Raw genomic sequence first — 21,396 nt, 5'->3', positions numbered from 1 at the left:
TGGAGAAGGCAGACTGCAAAACTGGGTCTGTTCCAGAGGAAAAACGAACACTGAAGCTAGTACAGTGCTTATCATGTCTTCGATCATCACTTATTTGAATCCATCCCTGGGGCTCTGCATGTGAATTACCCCCCAAATATATAATTAGCATTCACTCCTTCTGGCTGGCTTCTGTTGATCTTCCTCCTTTTGTTCCCAATTATACAATACTTAAAAAGAAAAGTTAAGTGTTGACAACAACAAAAATCTTGACTACCAAGAAAGCCTAGATGCCCTATTTATGAGAACAACAGGGGAGCAATTTGCGTGCTTTCTACCACACCTGCCCATCTGGAGAACTGAAGTGCACCAAGAATTTGGAGACCACTGTCATGTCCCCCCTCCTTAATCTCTTCTTTTCCAAATTTAATGTACCCAGTTCCTTCAGCCTTTGCTCATATGGCTTGAATTCCATCCCTTTGATCATCTTTGTCACTTACTTCTGGATTCTTTCCAGTTTCTCTATATCCTTTGTATACAGTGGCGGCCTAAAATTGGACACAGTACTCCAGCTGAGGCGTAACCAGTACTGAATAGAATGGTACTATCACCTCTGTTAATGCAACCCAAAATTGCATTTGCTTTTTTTTGCAACAGCATCACATTAGCTATCCTCTAGTCACCTGATAAAGAGGCTGATTTGAGTGATGATAGGTTATATACCACAGTTAGCTCTGCAGTTTCATATCTGAGTTCCTTAAGAACTCTTGGGTGAATACCATCTGGTCCTAGTGACTTATTGCTGTTTAATTTATCAATTTGTTACAAAACCTCCTCTATCAACACCTCAATCTGGCAAAGTTCCTCAGATCTGTCACCTAAAAAGAATGGCTCAGGTGTGGGAATCCCCCTCACATCCTCTGTGAGGATGAAGACGGATGCAAAGAATTCCTTTAGCTTCTCCGCAATGGCGTTGTCTTCCTGAGTGCTCCTTTAGCACCTCAATTGTCTAGTGGTCTCATTGATTTGTTTGTCAGGTGTCCTGCTTCTGATGTAGTTAAAAATGTTTTTGCTGTTAGTTTTTATGTAGAATTTAAGCTTTAATTTGTAGAAGAATTAAGGTGTTTGTTTTTTTTTTTTTAGTTAAGGTTCTGAATCAAGTGTAAACCAATGTAGTACTGTCTTCCTGAGTCTACAGACAGATGTCTTGAGAGCCTCTGTCCCTGTTCATAGCTTTACCAGCAGCAGAATGAAAAACAGAGTCTGGTCAGTTTCACGTTTGCTACTCACAATCCTTGTGTCCTACGTGAAACTGACAAGAATTATACAGATTTCCTAAAGCTGCTCCTGCTTAGGAAAGCTGAGCAGCAACAGAGGTGGAAACTGAAGCGATTCATGGCGGTGGAGGAGCTAAAAGTAGAAGCTCCGGAGAAGGAATAGAACAAGACACAATGCGCTCTCCGTTGCAGTTGTCAGAGGCTCTGGAAAGGGGCAGAGAATTAGAGAATTTCCCTGCGCACCCCTGACTGCAGCCAAAAGGCTGTGGATTTTGGGGGTGGGGAAGAGACAGCTCGTCTTTTGCTTTCCAAGAGCTAGACTCTAGAGGGTGTGTGTGAAATTTCATATGTCAGACCTCTACTAGCCAGAGGCCTGTACAAAAGGTAGGGCCCAGGAACAGCACTCTGGTAGCAATCCCATCACCCTCCGCCCTTCTCAGCAGTTGAGTAGTAGAGGTTGGGTAGTAGGACTTCTCATCTGGACATTGCTCCTGGACCTTGCTTTTTAAAGCCACCATCCTCATTTCTTGTATGTACTTCTGATTAGTGAGCTTAGCCCTTTGGGTAGTGGATATCAGGTTTTTTCCAGCCCTGTGTATCCTTTGCATATGCTGTGTGGTATAGTAATTGATTTGAATGGGTAACTTGTTCATAGGTCTGTGCCCAGTATGGAGTGTACTTTAGAAATTATTTCTACATTCCTTGGGTTAATGAGGATTTAGTGCTGCTGTGCATGTTAAGGAATAGTTAATTATATCTGTCTTTTTTTCATGGGCAGCTATAAAATATATATTAATATTAAGGCTTAAGCTGACCTATTTTATTATCTTGATCGCTGAACAATAAAGATCCACCTTCCAACCCAAACATAATTAAGCTTGGCTGGAGTTCAATTCTGGTTACAGTAGTGTTATTGTTTGTGGGTTTACACGCTATCTCCTTGATTGCTTTCCTCCAGAGTTTGTTTATCTCCATCAGCTTGTTTTAGATAAACCAGTCTGACTGGTTGGACCTTGCGTGAGTGCTAAGAAGGGAAATTTTCTTGGTGCTTGCACGCTCCGAGAAAGAGCAATTAGGACAAAGTGTAATACTGGTTCAGGCCTTGCTGTTTGCATGCTATGATGCTGTGTAATCTTACCATACCTTTCTGTCAGCTCCAAGTAATGTCCCTTGCATTAACCCATTAAGGGTATGTCTACACAACAATAAAAACCCCAAAGCACTGAGTCTCAGAGCCCACTTCAATTGACTCAGGCTTATGGAGCTCAGGCTGGAGAGCTAAAAATTGCAGTGTAGATGCCAGGCTGGAGCCCAGGCTCTGAGAACTATCCACCTTGGAGGATCTCAGAGCCCGCATTCCAGCCCAGGCCTTAATGTCTATGCTGCGATTTTTAACCCTGTGCACCCAAGCCCCACTAGCCTGAATCAGCTGACCTGGGCCAGCTGCAGCTGTGTCACAAGTCTTGTATTGCAGTGTAGATGTACCCTAAGTGTTGATGGTTGCCAGAGCTATCAGACTGATGGAGTAGGCACGCATTGTAACTTCCAGCATCTGGAGAGGGTGCTGCTGGCTTAGCACCTCTTTGGTTGTAATATGCCAAACTAGGTTGGTGTGAAATGCAGACCTGGTGTCCCAGCCCTCTGGTTAGTGAGAACGTTGTGTAAACAGGGAATCCAAGGACCCTGTCCTCCAGCTTAAAAAGATCTGCATTGTTTAAAAGCAATTTGGGAGTCACAAGCCCCAGGTCAGAGAGGGGAGTGTATGTGAAATAACAAGTTTGGAGAGACCCTGAACTGAGGTCACTCAATCCTACCTCAGGCTAGAGAAACAAGATCTGATGAATGAGCAAAGATATGAATGGGAATGAGCTGTGGCTGAACCTTGTATGACTTTGGAGGGAAAGAGGGTGTGTGAACACTGACAGGTGCGTGACTAGTTTGACAGGTTTAAGATCGTTAGTGGCTTAGGACTCTGAACGTTCAGCTTTTTGAAGTTGCTGCTATCAACTGTTTAATTACTTCTGATAATACACATGTTTGCATATATGCTGCATATAATAAAAGCTTGATTACAGAAAAGTCTTTTAATCAGCTGTTAACATGCAAGGTCAAGTGGTCAAAACTGTTTCACGTCTCTGTAGGAGTAATGTGTCTAGTTTGTTTCAACACATTCCTAGATGTTAAGGCCGGAAAGGACCATTAGATCATCTAGCCTGACCACACAGGCCATTGAATTTCACCAAGTTACTCCAGCATTGAGCCCAATAATTTGTTTGACTAAAGCATATCTTCCTGAAAGGCATCTGGGCTTGAAGATCTTGAGAGATGGAGAATCCACCTCTTCTGATGGTTTGTTCCAGTGGTCCATGACAAGGGCTCGTGGATGCTACAGGAATACAAATGATCACCTGCACTGTTAACAAATTGTGCCTTGTTTCTAATTTGAATTTGGCTTTAACATCAAGCCATTGGTTCTTGTTTTTCCTCTCCACTAGATTAGAGCCTTTTAGTAGCTGGTATTTTCTTCCTTTGAGAAGGCACTTACTTATAGACCGTGATCGAGACACCTCTTGAGCTTCATTTTGAGCTCGACCTGTTTAGGTTAAGTCTCTCACTGTAAGGCATCTTCTCCAGCCCTCAAATAGTTTTTGTGGCTCTCTTTGCACCCTGTTTTTCAACTTTTCAACATCCTGTTTATAATGTGGACATCAGAACTGTACATAATATTCCAGTCCCCTCTTCGTATATCTACGAATTGCATTTGTCAGTTTTGTCATAGCATCGTACTGGGAGTTCATGTTGAGTTGCTTGGCTACTGTGACGCCTACATCCTTTTCAGAGTCACTGCTGTCTAGGAGATAGTTCCCCATTCTGTAGGTATGGCCTGCATTCCTTGTTCCTTGCAGCTGTGGCTATATTGAAACCATTTTCTTTGCATGAGCCCAGCCCACCCAGGAATCCAGATGACTCTGTATGATTGCCCCATCGTCATTATTTACCACTCCACCAGTGTTTGTGATCTGCAACTCCTTAAGGATAGACAAGGGCAAACCAGGGGGTTTACATTGATTGAGCTAAGGGGAACCTGAACTAGCTTTCTTGGCGCAAACTCTGACTTGCCCTTGTTGGTGCTTGGGAGTCGGCACCAGTGCAGCTGCACCACTAGCTGAATTGATGCTGTTCCTGAGTTCATATGTAGCCTGCATCTGTAACTGATACATGTGTGAAAATGAATCAGGATTGATGTTTGTGACTGATGCAGAAGTAGGACAACATTAATGAAAGTACCAGATTTTTTGGCACTTTAGTCAGGCCCTCTGCCTGGCACTTCATGCCATGCCTAAGCTGTGAAACAGAGCTTCATCTTCTCGTGAGCGATGTACATTTTTTTTATCTGTAATGTATCCTCAACATGCTTCCTGTGGCTCTCACCTGCCAGTCCCACAAAGTGACAACAGACAGAATGTTCAACAATAAATCCCAAAGCCTTCACCCATTTGGAGGCTGCTGATTGTTCCTGAATGCCTCTGGGCACTGCTTGTTCAGTTCAGAGCAGTGTATCTGAATTAGCCAAACAGAAGTGAGCCAAGAACTTGCCTGCCTGCAGTCATTCCCCCTCAAGCTGTGATTATCAAATATCACGAGCTAAGCAGAATTGAGCTGTGCTGGCATGTGGATAGGAGACCTCTAGGGAAATCCGGGTACTGCAGGGTGGAATATTGAATGAAGAGTATCCTATATCCCTAGAAAAACAACAAGGAGTCTGGTGGCACCTGAAAGACTAACAGATTTATTTGGGCATAAGTTTTTGTGGGTAAAACACCACTTCTTCAGATGCACGGAGTGAAAATTACAGATGCAGGCATTATATAATGACACATGAAGGGAAAGGAGTTACCTCACAAGTGGAGAATCAGTGCTAACAGGGCCAATTCGATCAGGGTTGATGTAGTCCACTCCCAATAATAGATGAGGAGGTGTAAATTCCAGGAGAGGCAAAGCTGCTTTTGTAATGAGCCAGCCTCTCCCAGTCCCTATTCAAGCCCAAATTATTGGTGTTAAATTCGCAAATGAATTTTAGTTCTGCTGCTTTGAAGTCTGTTTCTGAAGTTATTTTGTTCAAGTATAGCTACTTTTAAATCTGTTATTGGATGTCCAGGAAGATGGAAGTGTTCTCCTACTGGCTTTTGTTTGTTACCAGTCCTGATGTCCGATTTGTGTCCATTTATTCTTTTATGTAGGGACTGTCCAGTCTGGCCAATGTACATGGCAGAGGGGCATTGCTGGCATATGATGGCATATATCACATTAGTAGATATGCATGTGAATGAACCTCTGATGGTGTCACTAGAGTAAATATGGGGACAGAGTAGGCAACGAGGTTTGCTATAGGGATTGGTTCCTGGGTTACTGTTTCTGTGGTATGGGGTGCTGTTGCTTGTGAGTATTTGCTTCAGGTTTGGGGGCTATCTGTAAGCGAGGACTGGCTTGCCTCCCAAGCTCTGTGAGAGTGAGGGATCGTTTTCCAGGATAGGTTGTAGATCGTTGATAATGTGCTGGAGAAGTTTTAGCTGGGGGCTGTACGTGATGGCCAGTGGTGGTCTGTTGTTTTCCTTGTTGGGCCTGTTCTGTAGTAGGTGATTTCTGGGTACCCATCTCACTCTGTCAGTCTGTTTCCTCACTTCCCCAGGTGGGTATTGTAGTTTTAACAATGCTTGATAAAGATCTTGTAGGTGTTTGTCTCTGTCCGAGGGATTGGAGCAAATTCGATTGTATCTTAGGGCTTGGCTATAGACAATGGATCGTGTGATGTGTCCTGGATGGAAGCTGGAGGCATGTAGGTAAGTATAGCGATCAGCAGGTTTCCAGTATAGGGTGGTGTTTATGTGACCATCACTTATTTGCACTGTAGTGTCCAGGAAGTGGATCTCTTGTGTGGACTGGTCCAGGCGGAGGTTGATGGTGGGGTGGAAATTGTTGAAAACCAGGTGGAATTCTTCAAGGGCCTCCTTCCCGTGGGTCCATATGATGAAGATGTCATCAATGTAGCGCAAGTAGAGGAGCGGCGCTAGGGGACGAGAGCTGAGGAAGCGTTGTTCTAAGTCAGCCATAAAAATGTTGGCATTCTGTGGGGCCATGCGGGTACCCATAGCAGTGCCACTGACTTGAAGGTATACGTTGTCCCCAAATCTGAAATGGTTGTGGGTGAGGACAAAGTCACAAAGCTCAGCCATGAGGTGTGCCGTGGCCTCATCAGGGCTACTGTTCTTAACAGCTTGTAGTCCATCCTCATGTGGAATATTGATGTAAAGAGCTTCTACATCCATGGTGGCCAGGATGGTGTTTTCAGGAAGATTACCAATGAATGCATTGTAGTTTCCTCAGGAAGTCGGTGGTGTCTCGAAGATTGCTAGGAGCGCTGGTAGCATAGGGTCTGAGGAGAGAGTCCAAATAGCCAGATAATCCTGCTGTAAGAGTGTGGATGCCTGAGATGATGGGGTGTCCAGGGTTTCCAGGTTTATGGATCTTGGGTAGCAGATAGAATACCCGGGGTTGGGGCTCTGTGGGTGTGTCCGTGTAGATTTGTTCCCGTGCTGTAGCAGGGAGTTTCTTGAGCAGATGGTGTAATTTCTTTTGGTGGTACTCAGTGGGATCAGAGGATAGTGGCCTGTAGAATGTGATGTTGGAGAGTTGCCTGGCAGCCTTCTGTTCATAATCTGACCTGTTCATTATGACTACAGCACCTCCTTTCTCAGCCCCTTTGATTATAATGTCAGAGTTGTTTCTGAGGCTGTGGGTGGCATTGTGTTCTGTACGGCTGACGTTATGGGGCAAGTGATACTGTTTGTTCACAATTTCAGCCTGTGCACGTCTGCGGAAGCACTCTATGTAGAAGTCCAGTCTGTCATTTCGACTGTCAGGAGGATACTTGATACCATATATCCCCAGAGTTTGTACTGAGCCGTTATTCTAGCACAGCGCTAGAAGGTGCTGTATTATTTGAGAACTTTTGGTTGAGATGTTAAAGGTCTTGACCTGTGTGGTCAAAGATCCAATGATATTTTGCAAGCACCTTCTTCCTACCTGATTATCCATTCCAAACTTCCTATCCTAAACAGTTATGCATTGCTGTTGTGTGCCGTTTTATAGCTGTTGTGTTCCAACTCAAAGGGGTTTGCCTTTCTGTGGCAGGGAAGTGGATTTTCCAAAATTAGTAAAGACTGTAAAATTCTAGGGGTTCATTGCATGAAAGGTGCCCCATTAGTGCAAGATAATTCTTGCTTAGAGTTGGAGAGGGGTAGAGAATTGGGTAGTCATAGCTCCAAATACTTCAAATAAAGAATCTGGCTTGTTTTACCTGTTGACTTCTTGGGATCTCACTGTAGAAGTGAGAAAACATCTCTGCGCTGCCAGCAGGGTGTTATTTTCAACACTCCAGTCCTGCTGATCCAGTCTTTTTTTCCACTCGAGAGTTGGAGCAAGTCCTGGTGTGTTAGAGAATGGTGTTGCCAAACAACACACAAGTGTCTGAGAAACTCTGAGAAATATATATTATTCTTGTGCCCAGGTGATCCTGGCAGAAGTTCTGTCCCTCTGGGATTTTGCTGTGTGGAGAACTAGAGCAGATCCTGTAATGATACAGTTCTTGTTGGGCCTTGGTGTTCTGTGACCAGATTTCTAGAGCCCTGCATGGATACAAAATTTGTATCCGCATCCAATCCGCAAAAATTGTTCTCGGATATCCTCATCTGCGGATATCTGCATATTTGCAGGGCACTACAGATTTCCCACAAAGGGCATAGCTGAAGTGACTGTGACAGCTATCCTCCATTAGCTCAAAGATATTTGTTTTTATGTGACTTGTGTTAGGGATAATGAACTTTAACAGATAGTGAGGATGGATTGAGCAAAATGTGTAGAGGTTGGTGGTCTCATCCTTTGGAGCCTCAGGATCCTTTAATCTGGCTGGTCATTATTGTCAGGTGAAGGTATAATACCTTACCTCTCCGTGGGGTGCTTCTAGGTCACAGTTTCTGTTCCCTGGCTTCCAGTGCCACTAAAGTCTGTCACAGCCATGTGCACATCCCTTGTAATGAGTTTGGAGGTGGTTTCTTTGTGTTCAGTGTGTCAGGGAAGCCCCTGGTAAAGAATCCAAGTAATCTAAAGAATAAGAATGGAGTTTGCAGACTATAAGATCTTTTCCCCGTAAAGGAGTTCTCTCTGGCCAGAGAAACCTAAGGTTCGTATGATCCTTCCCACATTTATGATGATCCTCAAAGCCATGGGCTGCCCTTTGGATGGATGTCTGCAGTATTATTCTAAGCCCAGATGCCCTGTGGGCTGTCTGGTGCTGTGTAAGTACTTGAAGGATGGCTCTCATGGACTTGCAGAAGATGAGAGCTGTTAATAAACAGAACTAAAATAACTGCAGAATGCAATTGAACCATTTAAATTTCTCAGCCACACTCTGCAAAGGGCTGGTTCTTAGATTGAGATGTGCCATGGTAAAACTGCCAGTCACCAATCAGAAGCCTTTGAGCTGTTTGCTGCCTGATCTATGGCTGGATTATTCAAAGGGTCTGGCAGGAGGTAGGTCCACAAATACCATTGCAAAAACTCTTGAGAATCCCACCCTATATAGTTACAGGGCTTTAGTTGCTATCTTTCTGAGTTTAGAGGTATGGATTCCTGGCCAGGAAGCCAGCACCGCCTGCTGAGTTCAGATCACTTCAGCCAGAGAAGACATTTGGGGTCTTTTGGAGGTTGCATAAAGTCTGAGTTGGGGTGGCACAGTAGAGTGGGATTGTGGGAGACACCCTTTCATTTCTTCTGGTGGTGATGTGAAGCCGCTAAGATTTAGGGGATTATAGGTGATGTGAGTAACATGGTGCCCTTGCCAGCTATATGAATAAGAAGTTAGGTTGATGGAGGAAGAAAGCTTTGTTTTGAGACTTGTGAAGTAGGTAAACTGGCTGGCTTTTATACACTATTTGCCCTCACCAATTTATCTATCCATGTATTCCACTCGCTGCACGGGGCGATTCCACCCTGTGATTCCAGGGCAGTCTTCAGGCTCTGGGGCACTTTATCCTAGAGAGTCTGTTTAGAAACAATGGGTTTCAGAGTAGCAGCCGTGTTAGTCTGTATCTGCAAAAAGAAAAGGAAGACTTGTGGCACCTTAGAGACGAACCAATTTATTTGAGCATAAGCTTTCGTGAGCTACAGCTCACTTCATGCATCTGATGAAGTGAGCTGTAGCTCACAAAAGCTTATGCTCAAATAAATTGGTTCGTCTCTAAGGTGCCACAAGTCCTCCTTTTCTTTTTTTAGAACCAATGTAACTGCTGTCTCATTAAAGAGGGAAATGCTAGTGCTTGTGGTAGTGGTAATCAGATAGCACTGGGTAGGACATGGAGTAAGCAGGAGTTTGGGGAAACCTCCTTCCCAAAGACTCCTCCATCTAGAATTCCCACGCTCCCCTTGCTATCCTGTTCTTGAACGGAGGTTGCTAGTTGGCGAGGAGAGGGGTCTGCTAAGACGAGGTCACTTCTGCTGTTGAGCTTCCAGGATTAAGCTACTTTCGAAGAAACCTCTTTTTTTTTTTTTTTTTTTTTCCTTTTCCCCCACATTCTGGGCATGCTTGCAGTAATAACTAAAGCCAGGAGGCCCCTTTCCCAATTAGTAATTGTGGTTTGTCCTCCAAATTTGTTTCTTAGGAGCCTAGAGGAGAATGCAGGCTGTAGTGCAGCAGCCATTCTCACACCCCTTAAAGAAATAGTTTCTGTGGCAGCATGTGGAGTAAGTGCCGCAGATGTAGCTAGCTAGTTGAGAGTCAAATGGCTGCCTCTTGAAGGGAGCTGGAGCCTGCTGGGAGCACAGTTGCTGATCCAGCCTTTAGAGATAAGGGGACCTCCTGTAGAGGCAAGTAGCCTCTTCGTTATATTCATTTAGGAGCAGTCTGTCATTTAGTTTAGAACAGATCTTAACCCTCTGGATGTGAATGATTATTCTGTCCTTCCTTCCCCTTCTCTTTGAATTGCAGACTCTGGGCTAGTCGTCCCAAGCGTTTCTTATGAACTGCACAAAAAGGTGCTTTCAGTAGCTGAGAAACACGGCCTGACTCTGGAGCGCAGACTGGAGATGACTGGGGTGTGCGCCAGCCAGATGGCATTGAGTCTGCTCGGAGGACCCAACAGGTAAACAACCCCTGCTGTGAATCTCCCCATTTGCCTTGTGAATGGAGTTTACAGAAACCAGCTTGTTCATCAAAGATGTGGCCAAATTAAATTGTATAAAATAATCTCCAGTGAAAATCTTTGTAACTGTCACAGTTCAGGACACTGCACCTGTCCAGCAAGGGCACCTGCTCTCAGGTGTCTGGCTCCCAGCCAGTGCCTTTCTTTGGTAGAGCCTCCCTTCTGACCCAGGTGCATCCAGGCTGCACTGTTCCCTGCCTTCATTGTTCTCTCCAGCAGAGACAGGCTGCCCAAGCAGACAGTTGACAGATGTAATTGTTAACAGCTATGAGGTACCACGCAGCATTTCCTATGCAGGCCTACTTTATTCTTAAGATAAAACTCATTAAAGAGAAAACATTAAATGTAATAGAAGAACCTATACAAATGCTAATAAATTTACCAGAGTTAACCCCAACTCTAACATGGAGTAGTCCTTTAGCCCCCGCTTCCTCCCTCCCCAATCCAAGGATTATAAATTCATCACAGCTTCAGCTCAGAACAAACACTCTCATAGCATTTTTAGTCTACCCTCTGTACAGTTCAGGGGTCTTTGATTTGGAGTTTCCAGGAGCAGGTAATTAGCAGACAATGGGTTTTCCCCTCCGGGCATAATTTGAAAAGGGAGGATTTGAAGTGGGTCATTTGCATTCCCTAGGTACTTCCTAGGAAATCCACTTCACACCTATTTTTCCCAAAAATCCTTTGAAATTCCTAATACCTTTCAGAGATTGCATTGGTCTGTCTCCTAAAGAAGGTACATACATAGGGCCTGTCTACACCGACAACGTTAAAATGCTCTACAAAACCCCACCTCCATGAGGGGCGTAGCTCCCAGTGGTTGGGCACGGTCTATACTGGCATGTTACAGCACTGAAACTTGCAGCGCTCGGGTGTTTTTTCACACCCCTGAGAGAGAAAGTTGCAGTGCTGTAAAGACAAGCCCATACAGTTCCATGATAATACATACACTGTTGCATGTTTAATATAATGGACCCCAATAATGTTAAACTTAATTCTATAAAGTTTCATTTAATTCAGAAAATTCATTCAGGATATTGCAGGGTATTGTCAATTTATCACAGTAACTACTATGTAGTACATATAGGGCCCTGCTAATCCAGATGGCCAGATGTGGCTTTGTCTCAATGCTTGCCCTCCTACTCTGGACATAGAAGCACTATTCTAGCCTGTTATGCAAACCCCACACTGTATTCATGAGTCAGTCCTCAAATGACCATGAAAATGAGAGAGTAATCCAAATTACCTAAATGCCAACCAAAGGAAGAGTTTTGCCTATAGTCTCACTTCCTTATTGTCTCTCCCTCTACATTGTATGTATATAGAGAATCAGGAAACCCTCTTGGAGAGACTGTCCTTGTTCCAGTACTCTGGATGTATTGATTTACTCATGGCTTCGCCTGGGTTTCTATATCCCAGAACCAGTAATGTCCCTCGGTCAAATACAAAATCAACAGAGGAGGGAATAAAGAATAACTCAATTCCTGGTGGAAACTTTTTCAGAGATCTCGGGGAAGATGTAACCCAAGAAAGATGAAAACACTTTATAATTTTGGATTAGCTGATCCTTTGCATGAATAACTAAACCCTTCTTTTGGTATTTATTTTAAATGTAATATTTTTGAAGGCAGATGCCAATAAAAACAAAACTCAAGAACTAAGAGGAATTGCACCATCTAGTCACAATATCACTTAGATTTTTTTTTTTTTATACTTAAATCCCATTTGGAAGTCTTAATCTTTTCCTGGGGCCTGATTTGACAAGAGGTCTGATATGCAGTTGGTCCTGTGTGCATGCACACACCCCTTGTGTGAGCAAAAACCTGCCTTCAGTGTGCAGTCACTAACTAGTCAAGTAGACGCACAATTGCGATACACTTTTAAGCCTGATTTACCTGACCCTAATATTTTAAGGTATCTTCATCCCACTGGAGAGAGAGAGCATTAACTCCCTCTTCTGTTGTGTAGATAGTACTGCACTTCAATCCAATGTCTCACAAAACATTGTCTACACAGCAGCAGCGCTTTCCCTAACAATTTTTTTTGATGCTTGCTTATGCCTTGAGATAATTCATGAGGCTGCCTTGCTGGATAGAAAGTAGACGCAGCCACTTAATCTGTTATTGTACGTGAAACTGGTGGTGCATGGAGGTAATGGGAGGGCTTTAAAAATACAGTAGTATGAATTGTTTTCTACCTTTAAATGTATCTGATCGGTCTGAGGTGAACCCTAAGTTCATGGCGGTATTACTATGCTTTAAAAAGCTCTTATTCATTCATTCCTTTCTTGGGTTCAAAACAAGACCATTGGAGAGGAGCAAAATGACTCTTTTAGAATCATAGACTTTAAGGTCAGAAGGGGCCATTATGATCATCTAGTCTGACCTGCACAACGCAGGCCACAGAATCTCAGCCACCTACTCTTGTAACAAACCTCTAACCTATGTCTTAACTACTGAAGTCCTCAAATCGTGGTTTAAAGACTTCAAGGTGCAGAGAATCCTCCAGCAAGTGACCTGTCCTCCATGCTGCAGAGGAAGGCGAAAAACCCCCAGGGCCTCTGCCAATCTGCCCTGGAGGAAAATTCCTTTCTAACCCCAGATATGGCAATCAGCTAAACCCTGAGCATGTGGGCAAGACTCACCAGCCAGACACCCAGGAAAGAAATCTCTGTAGTAACTCAGATCCCACCCCATCTAACATCCCATCACAGGCCATTGGGCATATCTACTGCAAATAGTTGAAGATCAATTAATTGCCAAAATTAGGCCATCCCATCATATCATCCCCTCCATAAACTTATCAAGCTTAGTCTTGAAGCCAGATATGTCTTTTGCCCCACTGCTTTCCTTGGAAGGCTGTTCCAGAACTTCACTCCTCTGATGGTTAGAAATCTTCGTCTAATTTCAAGTCTAAACTTCCTGATGGCCAGTTTATATCCATTTGTTCTTGTGTCCACATTGGTACTGAGCTTAAACAATTCTTCTCCCTCCGTGGTATTTATCCCTCTGATATATTTATAGAGAGCAATCATATCTCCCCTCAACTTTCTTTTAGTTAGGCTAAACAAGCCAAGCTCCCTGAGTCTCCTTTCATCAGACAAGTTTTCCATTCCTCAGATCATCCTAGTAGCCCTTCTCTGTACCTGTTCCAGTTTGAATTCATCCTTCTTAAACATGGGAGACTAGAACTGCACACACTGTTCCAGATGAGGTCTCTCCAGTGCCTTGTATAACAGTACTAACACCTCCTTATCTCTACTGGAAATACCTTGCCTGATGCATTAGCTTTTTTCACAGCTGTATCATATTGGCAGCTCATAGTCCTCCTGTGATCAACCAATACTCCGAGGTCCTTCTCCTCCTCTGTTACTTCCAAGTGATGTGTCCCCAGTTTATAACAAAAATTCTTGTTGTTAATTCTTAAATGCATGACCTTGCACCAGATCTTCCTGTATGATATCCTGGTCATTCTCTGTATTGGCAATGCCTCCCAGCTTTGTGTCATCTGCAAACTTTATTAGCGCATTCCTGCTGTTTGTGCCAAGGTCAGTAATAAAAAGATTGATTGGTCCCAAAACCGATCTCTGAGGAACTCCACTAGTAACCTCCTGACAGTTCACCTTTCAGTGTGACCCGTTGCAGTCTCGCCTCTAACCAGTTCCTTATCCATCTTTCAGTTTTCATACTGATCCCCATCTTTTCCAATTTAGCTAATTCCCCATGTAGAACAGTATCAAATGTCTTACTGAAATCGAGGTACATTAGATTCACTGCATTTCCTTTATCTAAAAAATCTGTTACCTTCTCAAAGAAGGAGATCAGGTTGGTTTGACACGATCTACCTTTTGTAAAACCATGTTGTATTTTGTCCCAATTACCATTGACCTCAATGTCCTTAACTCCTTTCTCCTTCAAAATTTTTTCCAAGATCTTGCATACTACAGATGTCAAACTAACAGGCCTGTAGTTACCTGGATCACACTTTTTTCCCTTTCTTAAAAATAGGAACTATGTTAGCAATTCTGCAGTCATACGGTACAACCCCTAAGTTTAGATTCATTAACGCTTTTATTCTCGCTGTGTTGCATTGTATGCTACTATAGACCAATGGTCTCACAGCAAAGCCTCAGAAAAAGAGAGCCAAACAAAGAAAAAGGTGAAACCATAGAACTCAAACCTGCTTGAACTGCAACACCTTCTAAGCATCCAGTGGAAGTGCCCCTTGTTTTGAAACAGAGCCCGTGTGGACAAACGTATTGATGAGATGAATAGAATAGTGCTGCAAGGTTCCAGAGTTTTGCTGTCTGTTTTACCTTTTGAGGGAAACCCTGAAGTGGAGCAGGTAGGTCATCAGTAATTTCCCAGTGCTTAAGTGCTGGACAGATTGAGATGCTGTCACCGCATATATACGTGTCTTTCCAGAGCAGGAGGACTCTGGGTTCCTCATCTTCAGATTGTTAAACAGCTTAGGGAGATTTCTGGGACCTCCATGCTTTAGATTCCATTGTCATCACCTTCCCACGGAAAGAATGCAGAAGACGCTTGGGTTTTAATGGTTTCCCCCTCTCTGTGTTTCAGGTTGAATCCTAAAAATGTTCACCAGCGACCCACGGTGGCTCTGCTGTGCGGCCCCCACGTGAAGGGGGCCCAGGGAATCAGTTGTGGACGGCATCTTTCCAACCATGACGTTCATGTCATTCTCTTCCTGCCCAACTTTGTCAAGATGCTGGAATCCATCACTAATGAGCTGAACCTCTTCAGCAAGACCCAAGGCCAGCAGGTGTCCAGTGTCAAAGGTAAGCAGTGTTAGGCTTTGGTGAAAGCTGGGTCTGAGCTGAGACGCTGAGCAACGTGCAGAAGCTCATGCTGAAACGGGTCCCACTTATGAGAGCAGCACTGAAGGCCTGCACCATTGTAGCATCAAGTTTTCCTTCGAGTGATTGTGCACAGAAATGTTCCGCTGTAGGGGTGTGTGCATACAATGCACTCACGTCTCAGTGGAAAGTATATGTGCACAACACATCCCGAAGAACAATGGTAACTGTACAGGTGAGTAACCCATTTTTCCTGTCTGTCTAATTGAGCGTGTTTATTCTAACACTGTCGTGTATTCTTAGTTCAGTGGCACCACTTGGTGGTCACCAGTGGCATTCCCTCCTTTTACATACCTATGGATTATTTGTAGGGCTGTTGATTAATCGCAATTAACTCACGCGATTAACTCAAAAAAATTAACTGCGATTAAAAAAATTAATTGCGATAAATCGCACTGTTAAACAATAGAATACCAATTGAAATTTATTAAATATTTTTGAATGTTTTTCTACATTTTCAAATATATTGATTTCTATTACAACACATAAAGTGAGCAGTGTACACTTTGTATTCTATTATTTTTATTACAAATATTTGCACTGTAAAAATGATTAAAAAAATCGTATTTTTCCATTCACCTCATACAAGTATTGTAGTGCAATCTCTATCATGAACGTGTAATTTACAAATGTAGATAATTTTTGTTTGTTACAGAACTGCACTCAAAAACAAAACAATGTAAAACTTTAGAGCCTACAAGTCCACTCAGTCCTTACTTCTCGTTCAGTCAATCGCTAAGACTAACAAGTTTGTTTACATTTATGGGAGATACTGCTGCCTGCTTCTTATTTACAACGTCACCTGAAAACGAGAACAGGTGTTTGCATGGCACTTTTGTACCTGGCGTTGCAAGGTATTTACCTGCCAGATATGCTACACATTCGTATGCCCCTTCATGCTTCAGCCATCGTTCTGGAGGACATGCTTCCATGTTGATGATGTTTGTTAAGAAAATTATGTGTTTATTAAATTTGTGACTGAACTCCTTGGGGGAGAATTGTATGTCCCCTGCTCTGTTTTACCTGCATTGTGCCATCTATTTCATGTTACAGCAGTTTCGGAGGATGACCCAGCACATGTTGTTTGATTTACGAACACTGTCACTGCAGATTTGACAAAATGCAAAGAAGGTACCAATGTGAGATTTCTAACAATAGCCACAGCACTAGACCCAAGGTTTAAGAATCTGAAGTGCCGTCCAAAATCTGAGAGGGACGAGGTGTGGAGCATGCTTTCAGTAATCTTAAAAGAGCAACACTCTGATGCGGAAACTACAGAACCCGAACCACCAAAAAAAAGAAAAATCAACCTTCTGCTGGTGGCATCTGACTCAGATGATGAAAATGAACATGCGTCGGTCTGCTCTGCTTTGGATCGTTATTGAGCAGAACCAGTCATCAGCACGGACACGTCCTCTGGGATGGTGGTTGAAGCATGAAGGGATGCATGAATCTTTAATGCATCTGGCATGTAAATATCTTGCGACGCCGGTTACAACGGTGCCATGCGAACGCCTGTTCTCACTTTCTGGTGACGTTGTAAACAAGAAGCGGGCACTATTATCTCCTGCAAATGTAACCAGACTTGTTTGTCTGAGCAATATGCTGAAGGAGGACTGAGTGGACTTGTAGGCGCTAAAGTTTTACATTGTTTTATTTTTGAATGCAGTTATTTTTTTGTTCATAATTCTACATTTGTAAATTGCACTTTCATGATAGAGATTGCATTACAGTACTTGTATGAGGTACATTGAAATATACTATTTATTTTGTTTTTTACAGTGCAAATATTTGTATTAAAAATAAAGTGAGCACTGTACACTATATTCTGTGTTGAAATTGAAATCAAAGTATTTGAAAATGTAGAAAACATTCAAAAATATTTAAATAAATGGTATTCTATTATTATTTAACTGCACAATTAATCGTGTGATTCATTTTTTTGATTATTTGCCTTAGAGCCTGTCCTGTTGATATTGGACTGATGCATCTATGTCAGCGTAACTATGCTGGTACAAATATCACCAGTATAGGCATGCCCTTACTAGAGTCATTGCGAATCTGCATCAAATCTTTAGTTCACTTCAGATCATCATCTTTTTCTTATTCATTACACCAAAGTTGCAAATAACTGAAAATAAAGTTAGCCTGAGTGTTGGTCGTAACAACTGGAAGCTGAATGGTCTCAATCATCTTACCCCTGATGTCAGCTAAGTGCAGGCCTTTTAGTTTCCTCTGATGTCAGCTAAGTGCAGGCCTTTTAGTTTCCTCTAATATTATCTAGGGCTGTCAAGCGATTAAAAAATTAATGGTGATTAATCGCGCAATTAACAAAATTAATTGCAATAAATCACATTGTTAAACAATAATAGAATACCATTTATTTAAATATTTTTGGATGTTTTCTACATTTTCAAATATATTGATTTCAAATTACAACACAATACAAAGTATAAAGTACTTACTTTGTATTTATTTTTTATTACAAGTATTTGCACTGTAAAAAACAAAAAAAATAGTATTTTTCAATTCACTAATACAAGTACTGTAGTGCAATCTCTTTAGCATGGAAGTTGAACTTACAAAAAACTGCATTCAAAATAAAACTGTAAAATTTTAGAGCCTGCAAGTCCACTCAGTCTTATTTCTTGTTCAGCCAATCACTCAGACAAACAAGTTTGGTTACACTTGAAGGAGATAATGTTGCCCGCTTCTTGTTTACAATGTCACCTGAAAGTGAGAACAGGCGTTCGCATGGCACTGTTGTAGCCAGCGTAGCAAGATATTTACATGCCAGATGCGCTAAAGATTCATATGTCACTTCATGCTTCTACCACCATTCCAGGGGACATGCGTCCATGCTTTTGACGGGTTCTGCTTGATAACGATCCAAAGTAGAGCAGACTGATGCATGTTCATTTTCATCCTCTGAGTCACCAGCAAAAAGTTTTGTTTTGTTTTGGTTTTTTGGGGGGGGGCGGGGTTAGGTGGTGGTTCGGGTTCTGTAGTTTCCGCATCAGAGTGTTGCTCTTTTAAGATTACTGAAAGCATGCTCCACACCTCATCCCTCTCAGATTTTGGATGGCACTTCAGATTCTTAAATCTTGGGTCGACTGCTGTAGCTATTGTTAGAAATCTCACATTGGTACCTTCTTTGCGTTTTGTCAAGTCTGCAGTGACAGTGTTCGTAAATCAAACAACCATGTGCTGGGTCATTCTCCGAGACTGCTGTAACATGAAATAGATTGCATAATGCAGGTAAAACAGAGCAGGGGACATACAATTCTCCCTCAAGGAGTTCAGTCAGAAATTTAATTCATTATTTATTTAATGATCATCATCAGCATGGAAGCATGTCCTCTGGAATGGTGGCTGAAGCATGAAGGTGCATACAAATGTTTAGCATATCTGGCATGTAAATACCTTGCAATGCTGCCTACGAAAGTGGCATGCAAATGCCTGTTCTCACTTTCTGGGGACATTGTAAATAAGAAGCAGGCAGCAGTATCTCCCATAAATGTGAACAAACTTGTTTATCTTAGCAATTGGCTGAACAAGAAGTAGGACTGAGTGGATTTATAGGCTCTATAAAGTTTTACATTGTTTTGTTGTTGAGTTATGTTATGTAACAAAAAAAAAATCTACATTTGTAAATTGCACTTTCAGGACAGAGATTGCACTACAGTACTTTTTCATAGATAGATTCATAGATATTTAGGTCAGAAGGGACCATTATGATCATCTAGTCCGACCTCCTGCACAATGCAGGCCACAAAATTTCACCCACCACTCCTAAAAAAGACCTCACACCTATATCTGTGCTATTGAAGTCCTCAAATTGTAGTCTGAAGACCTCAAGGAGCAGAGAATCCTCCAGCAAGTGACCCGTGCCCCATGCTACAGAGGAAGGCGAAAAACCTCCAGGGCCTTCCAATCTGCCCTGGAGGAAAATTCCTTCCCGACCCCAAATATGGCGATCAGCTAAACCCTGAGCATATGGGCAAGATTCATCAGCCAGATACTACAGAAAATTCTTTCCCGGGTAACTTGGATCTTACCCCATCTAAAAACCCATCACAGGCCATTAGGCCTATTTACCATGAATATTTAATTACCAAAACCATGTTATCCCATCATACCATCTCCTCCATAAACTTATCGAGTTTAATCTTAAAGCAAGATAGATCTTTTGCCCCCACTACTTCCCTCGGAAGGCTATTCCAAAACTTCACTCCTCTGATGGTTAGAAACCTTCGTCTAATTTCTAATCTAAATTTCCTAGTGGCCAGTTTATATCCATTTGTTCTTGTGTCCACATTGGTACTGAGTTTAAATAATTCCTCTCCCTCTCTGGTATTTATCCCTCTGATATATTTATAGAGAGCAATCATATCTCCCCTCAACCTTCTTTTAGTTAGGCTAAACAAGCCAAGCTCCCTGAGTCTCCTTTCATAAGACAAGTTTTCCATTCCTCGGATCATCCTAGTAGCCCTTCTCTGTACCTGTTCCAGTTTGAATTCATCCTTCTTAAACATGGGAGACCAGAACTGCACACAGTATTCCAGGTGAGGTCTCACCATTGCCTTATATAACGGTACTAAAACCTCCTTATCCCTACTGGAAATACCTCTCCTGATGCATCCCAAGACGACATTAGCTTTTTTCACAGCCATATCACATTGGCAGCTCATAGTCATCCTATGATCAACCAATACTCCAAGGTCCTTTTCCTCCTCCGTTACTTCTAGTTGATGCGTCCCTAGCTTATAACTAAAATTCTTGTTATTAATCCCTAAATGCATGACCTTGCACTTCTCACTATTAAATTTCATCCTATTCCTATTACTCCAGTTTACAAGGTCATCCAGATCCTCCTGTAGGGTATCCCTGTCCTTCTCTAAATTAGCAATACCTCCCAGCTTTGTATCATCTGCAAACTTTTAGCACACTCCCACTTTTTGTGCCCAGGTCAGTAATAAAAAGATTAAATAAGATTGGTCCCAAAACTGATCCTTGAGGAACTCCACTGGTAACCTCCCTCCAACTTGACAGTTCACCTTTCAGTAGGACCCGTTGTAGTCTCCCCTTTAACCAATTCCCTATCCACCTTTCAATTTTCCTATTGATGCCCATCTTATCCAATTTAACTAATAATTCCCCATGTGGCACAGTATCAAACGCCTTACTAAAATCTAAGTAAATTAGATCCACTGCGTTTCCTTTATCTAAAAAATCTGTTACTCTCTCAAAGAAGGAGATCAGGTTGGTTTGGCACGATCTACCTTTTGTAAAACCATGTTGTATTTTGTCCCATTTACCATTGACTTCAATGTCCTTAACTACCTTCTCCTTCAAAATTTTTTCCAAGACCTTGCATACTACAGATGTCAAACTAACAAGCCTATAATTACTTGGATCACTTTTTTTCCCTTTCTTAAAAATAGGAACTATGTTAGCAATTCTCCAATCATACGGTACAACCCCTGAGTTTACAGATTCATTAAAAATTCTTGCTAATGGGCTTGCAATTTCTTGTGCCAATTCTTTTAATATTCTTGGATGAAGATTATCTGGGCCCCCCGATTTAGTCCCATTAAGCTGTTTGAGTTTCGCTTCTACCTCAGATATGGTGATGTCTACCTCCATATCCTCATTCCCATTTATCATGCTACCATTATCCCTAAGATCCTCTTTAGTCTTATTAAAGACTGAGGCAAAGTATTTGTTTAGATATTGGGCCATGCCTAGATTATCCTTGACCTCCACTCCATCCTCAGTTTTTAGCGGTCCCACTTCTTCTTTCTTTGTTTTCTTCCTATTTATATGACTATAGAACCTTTTACTATTGGTTTTAATTCCCTTTGCAAGGTCCAACTCTACTTGACTTTTAGCCTGTCTCACTTTATCCCTACATATTCTGACCTCAATAAGGTAGCTTTCCTTACTGATCCCTTCCTTCTTCCACTCCCTATATGCTTTCTGCTTTTTCTTAATTACCTCTCTAAGA

At 42.3% G+C, this 21,396-nt stretch overlaps 1 protein-coding gene across 1 annotated transcript in view; it reads left to right on the top strand.

Annotated features, from left to right (window-relative positions):
• The window catches only part of EDC3 (enhancer of mRNA decapping 3), a 67,245-nt gene that overhangs the window by 39,226 nt on the left and 6,623 nt on the right, over nucleotides 1-21,396 (top strand). The window contains exons 5-6 of the mRNA XM_084642319.1: nucleotides 10,300-10,453; nucleotides 15,094-15,311. Coding sequence (XP_084498445.1) covers nucleotides 10,300-10,453; nucleotides 15,094-15,311 — 372 coding nt within the window. The remainder of the gene's footprint in view (nucleotides 1-10,299; nucleotides 10,454-15,093; nucleotides 15,312-21,396) is intronic.

The sequence above is a fragment of the Lepidochelys olivacea genome, assembly GCF_965140295.1.
Source record: "Lepidochelys olivacea isolate rLepOli2 genome assembly, chromosome: 10".
Lineage (NCBI taxonomy): Eukaryota > Metazoa > Chordata > Testudines > Cheloniidae > Lepidochelys > Lepidochelys olivacea.
This window is presented reverse-complemented; position numbering and strand designations above follow the sequence as displayed.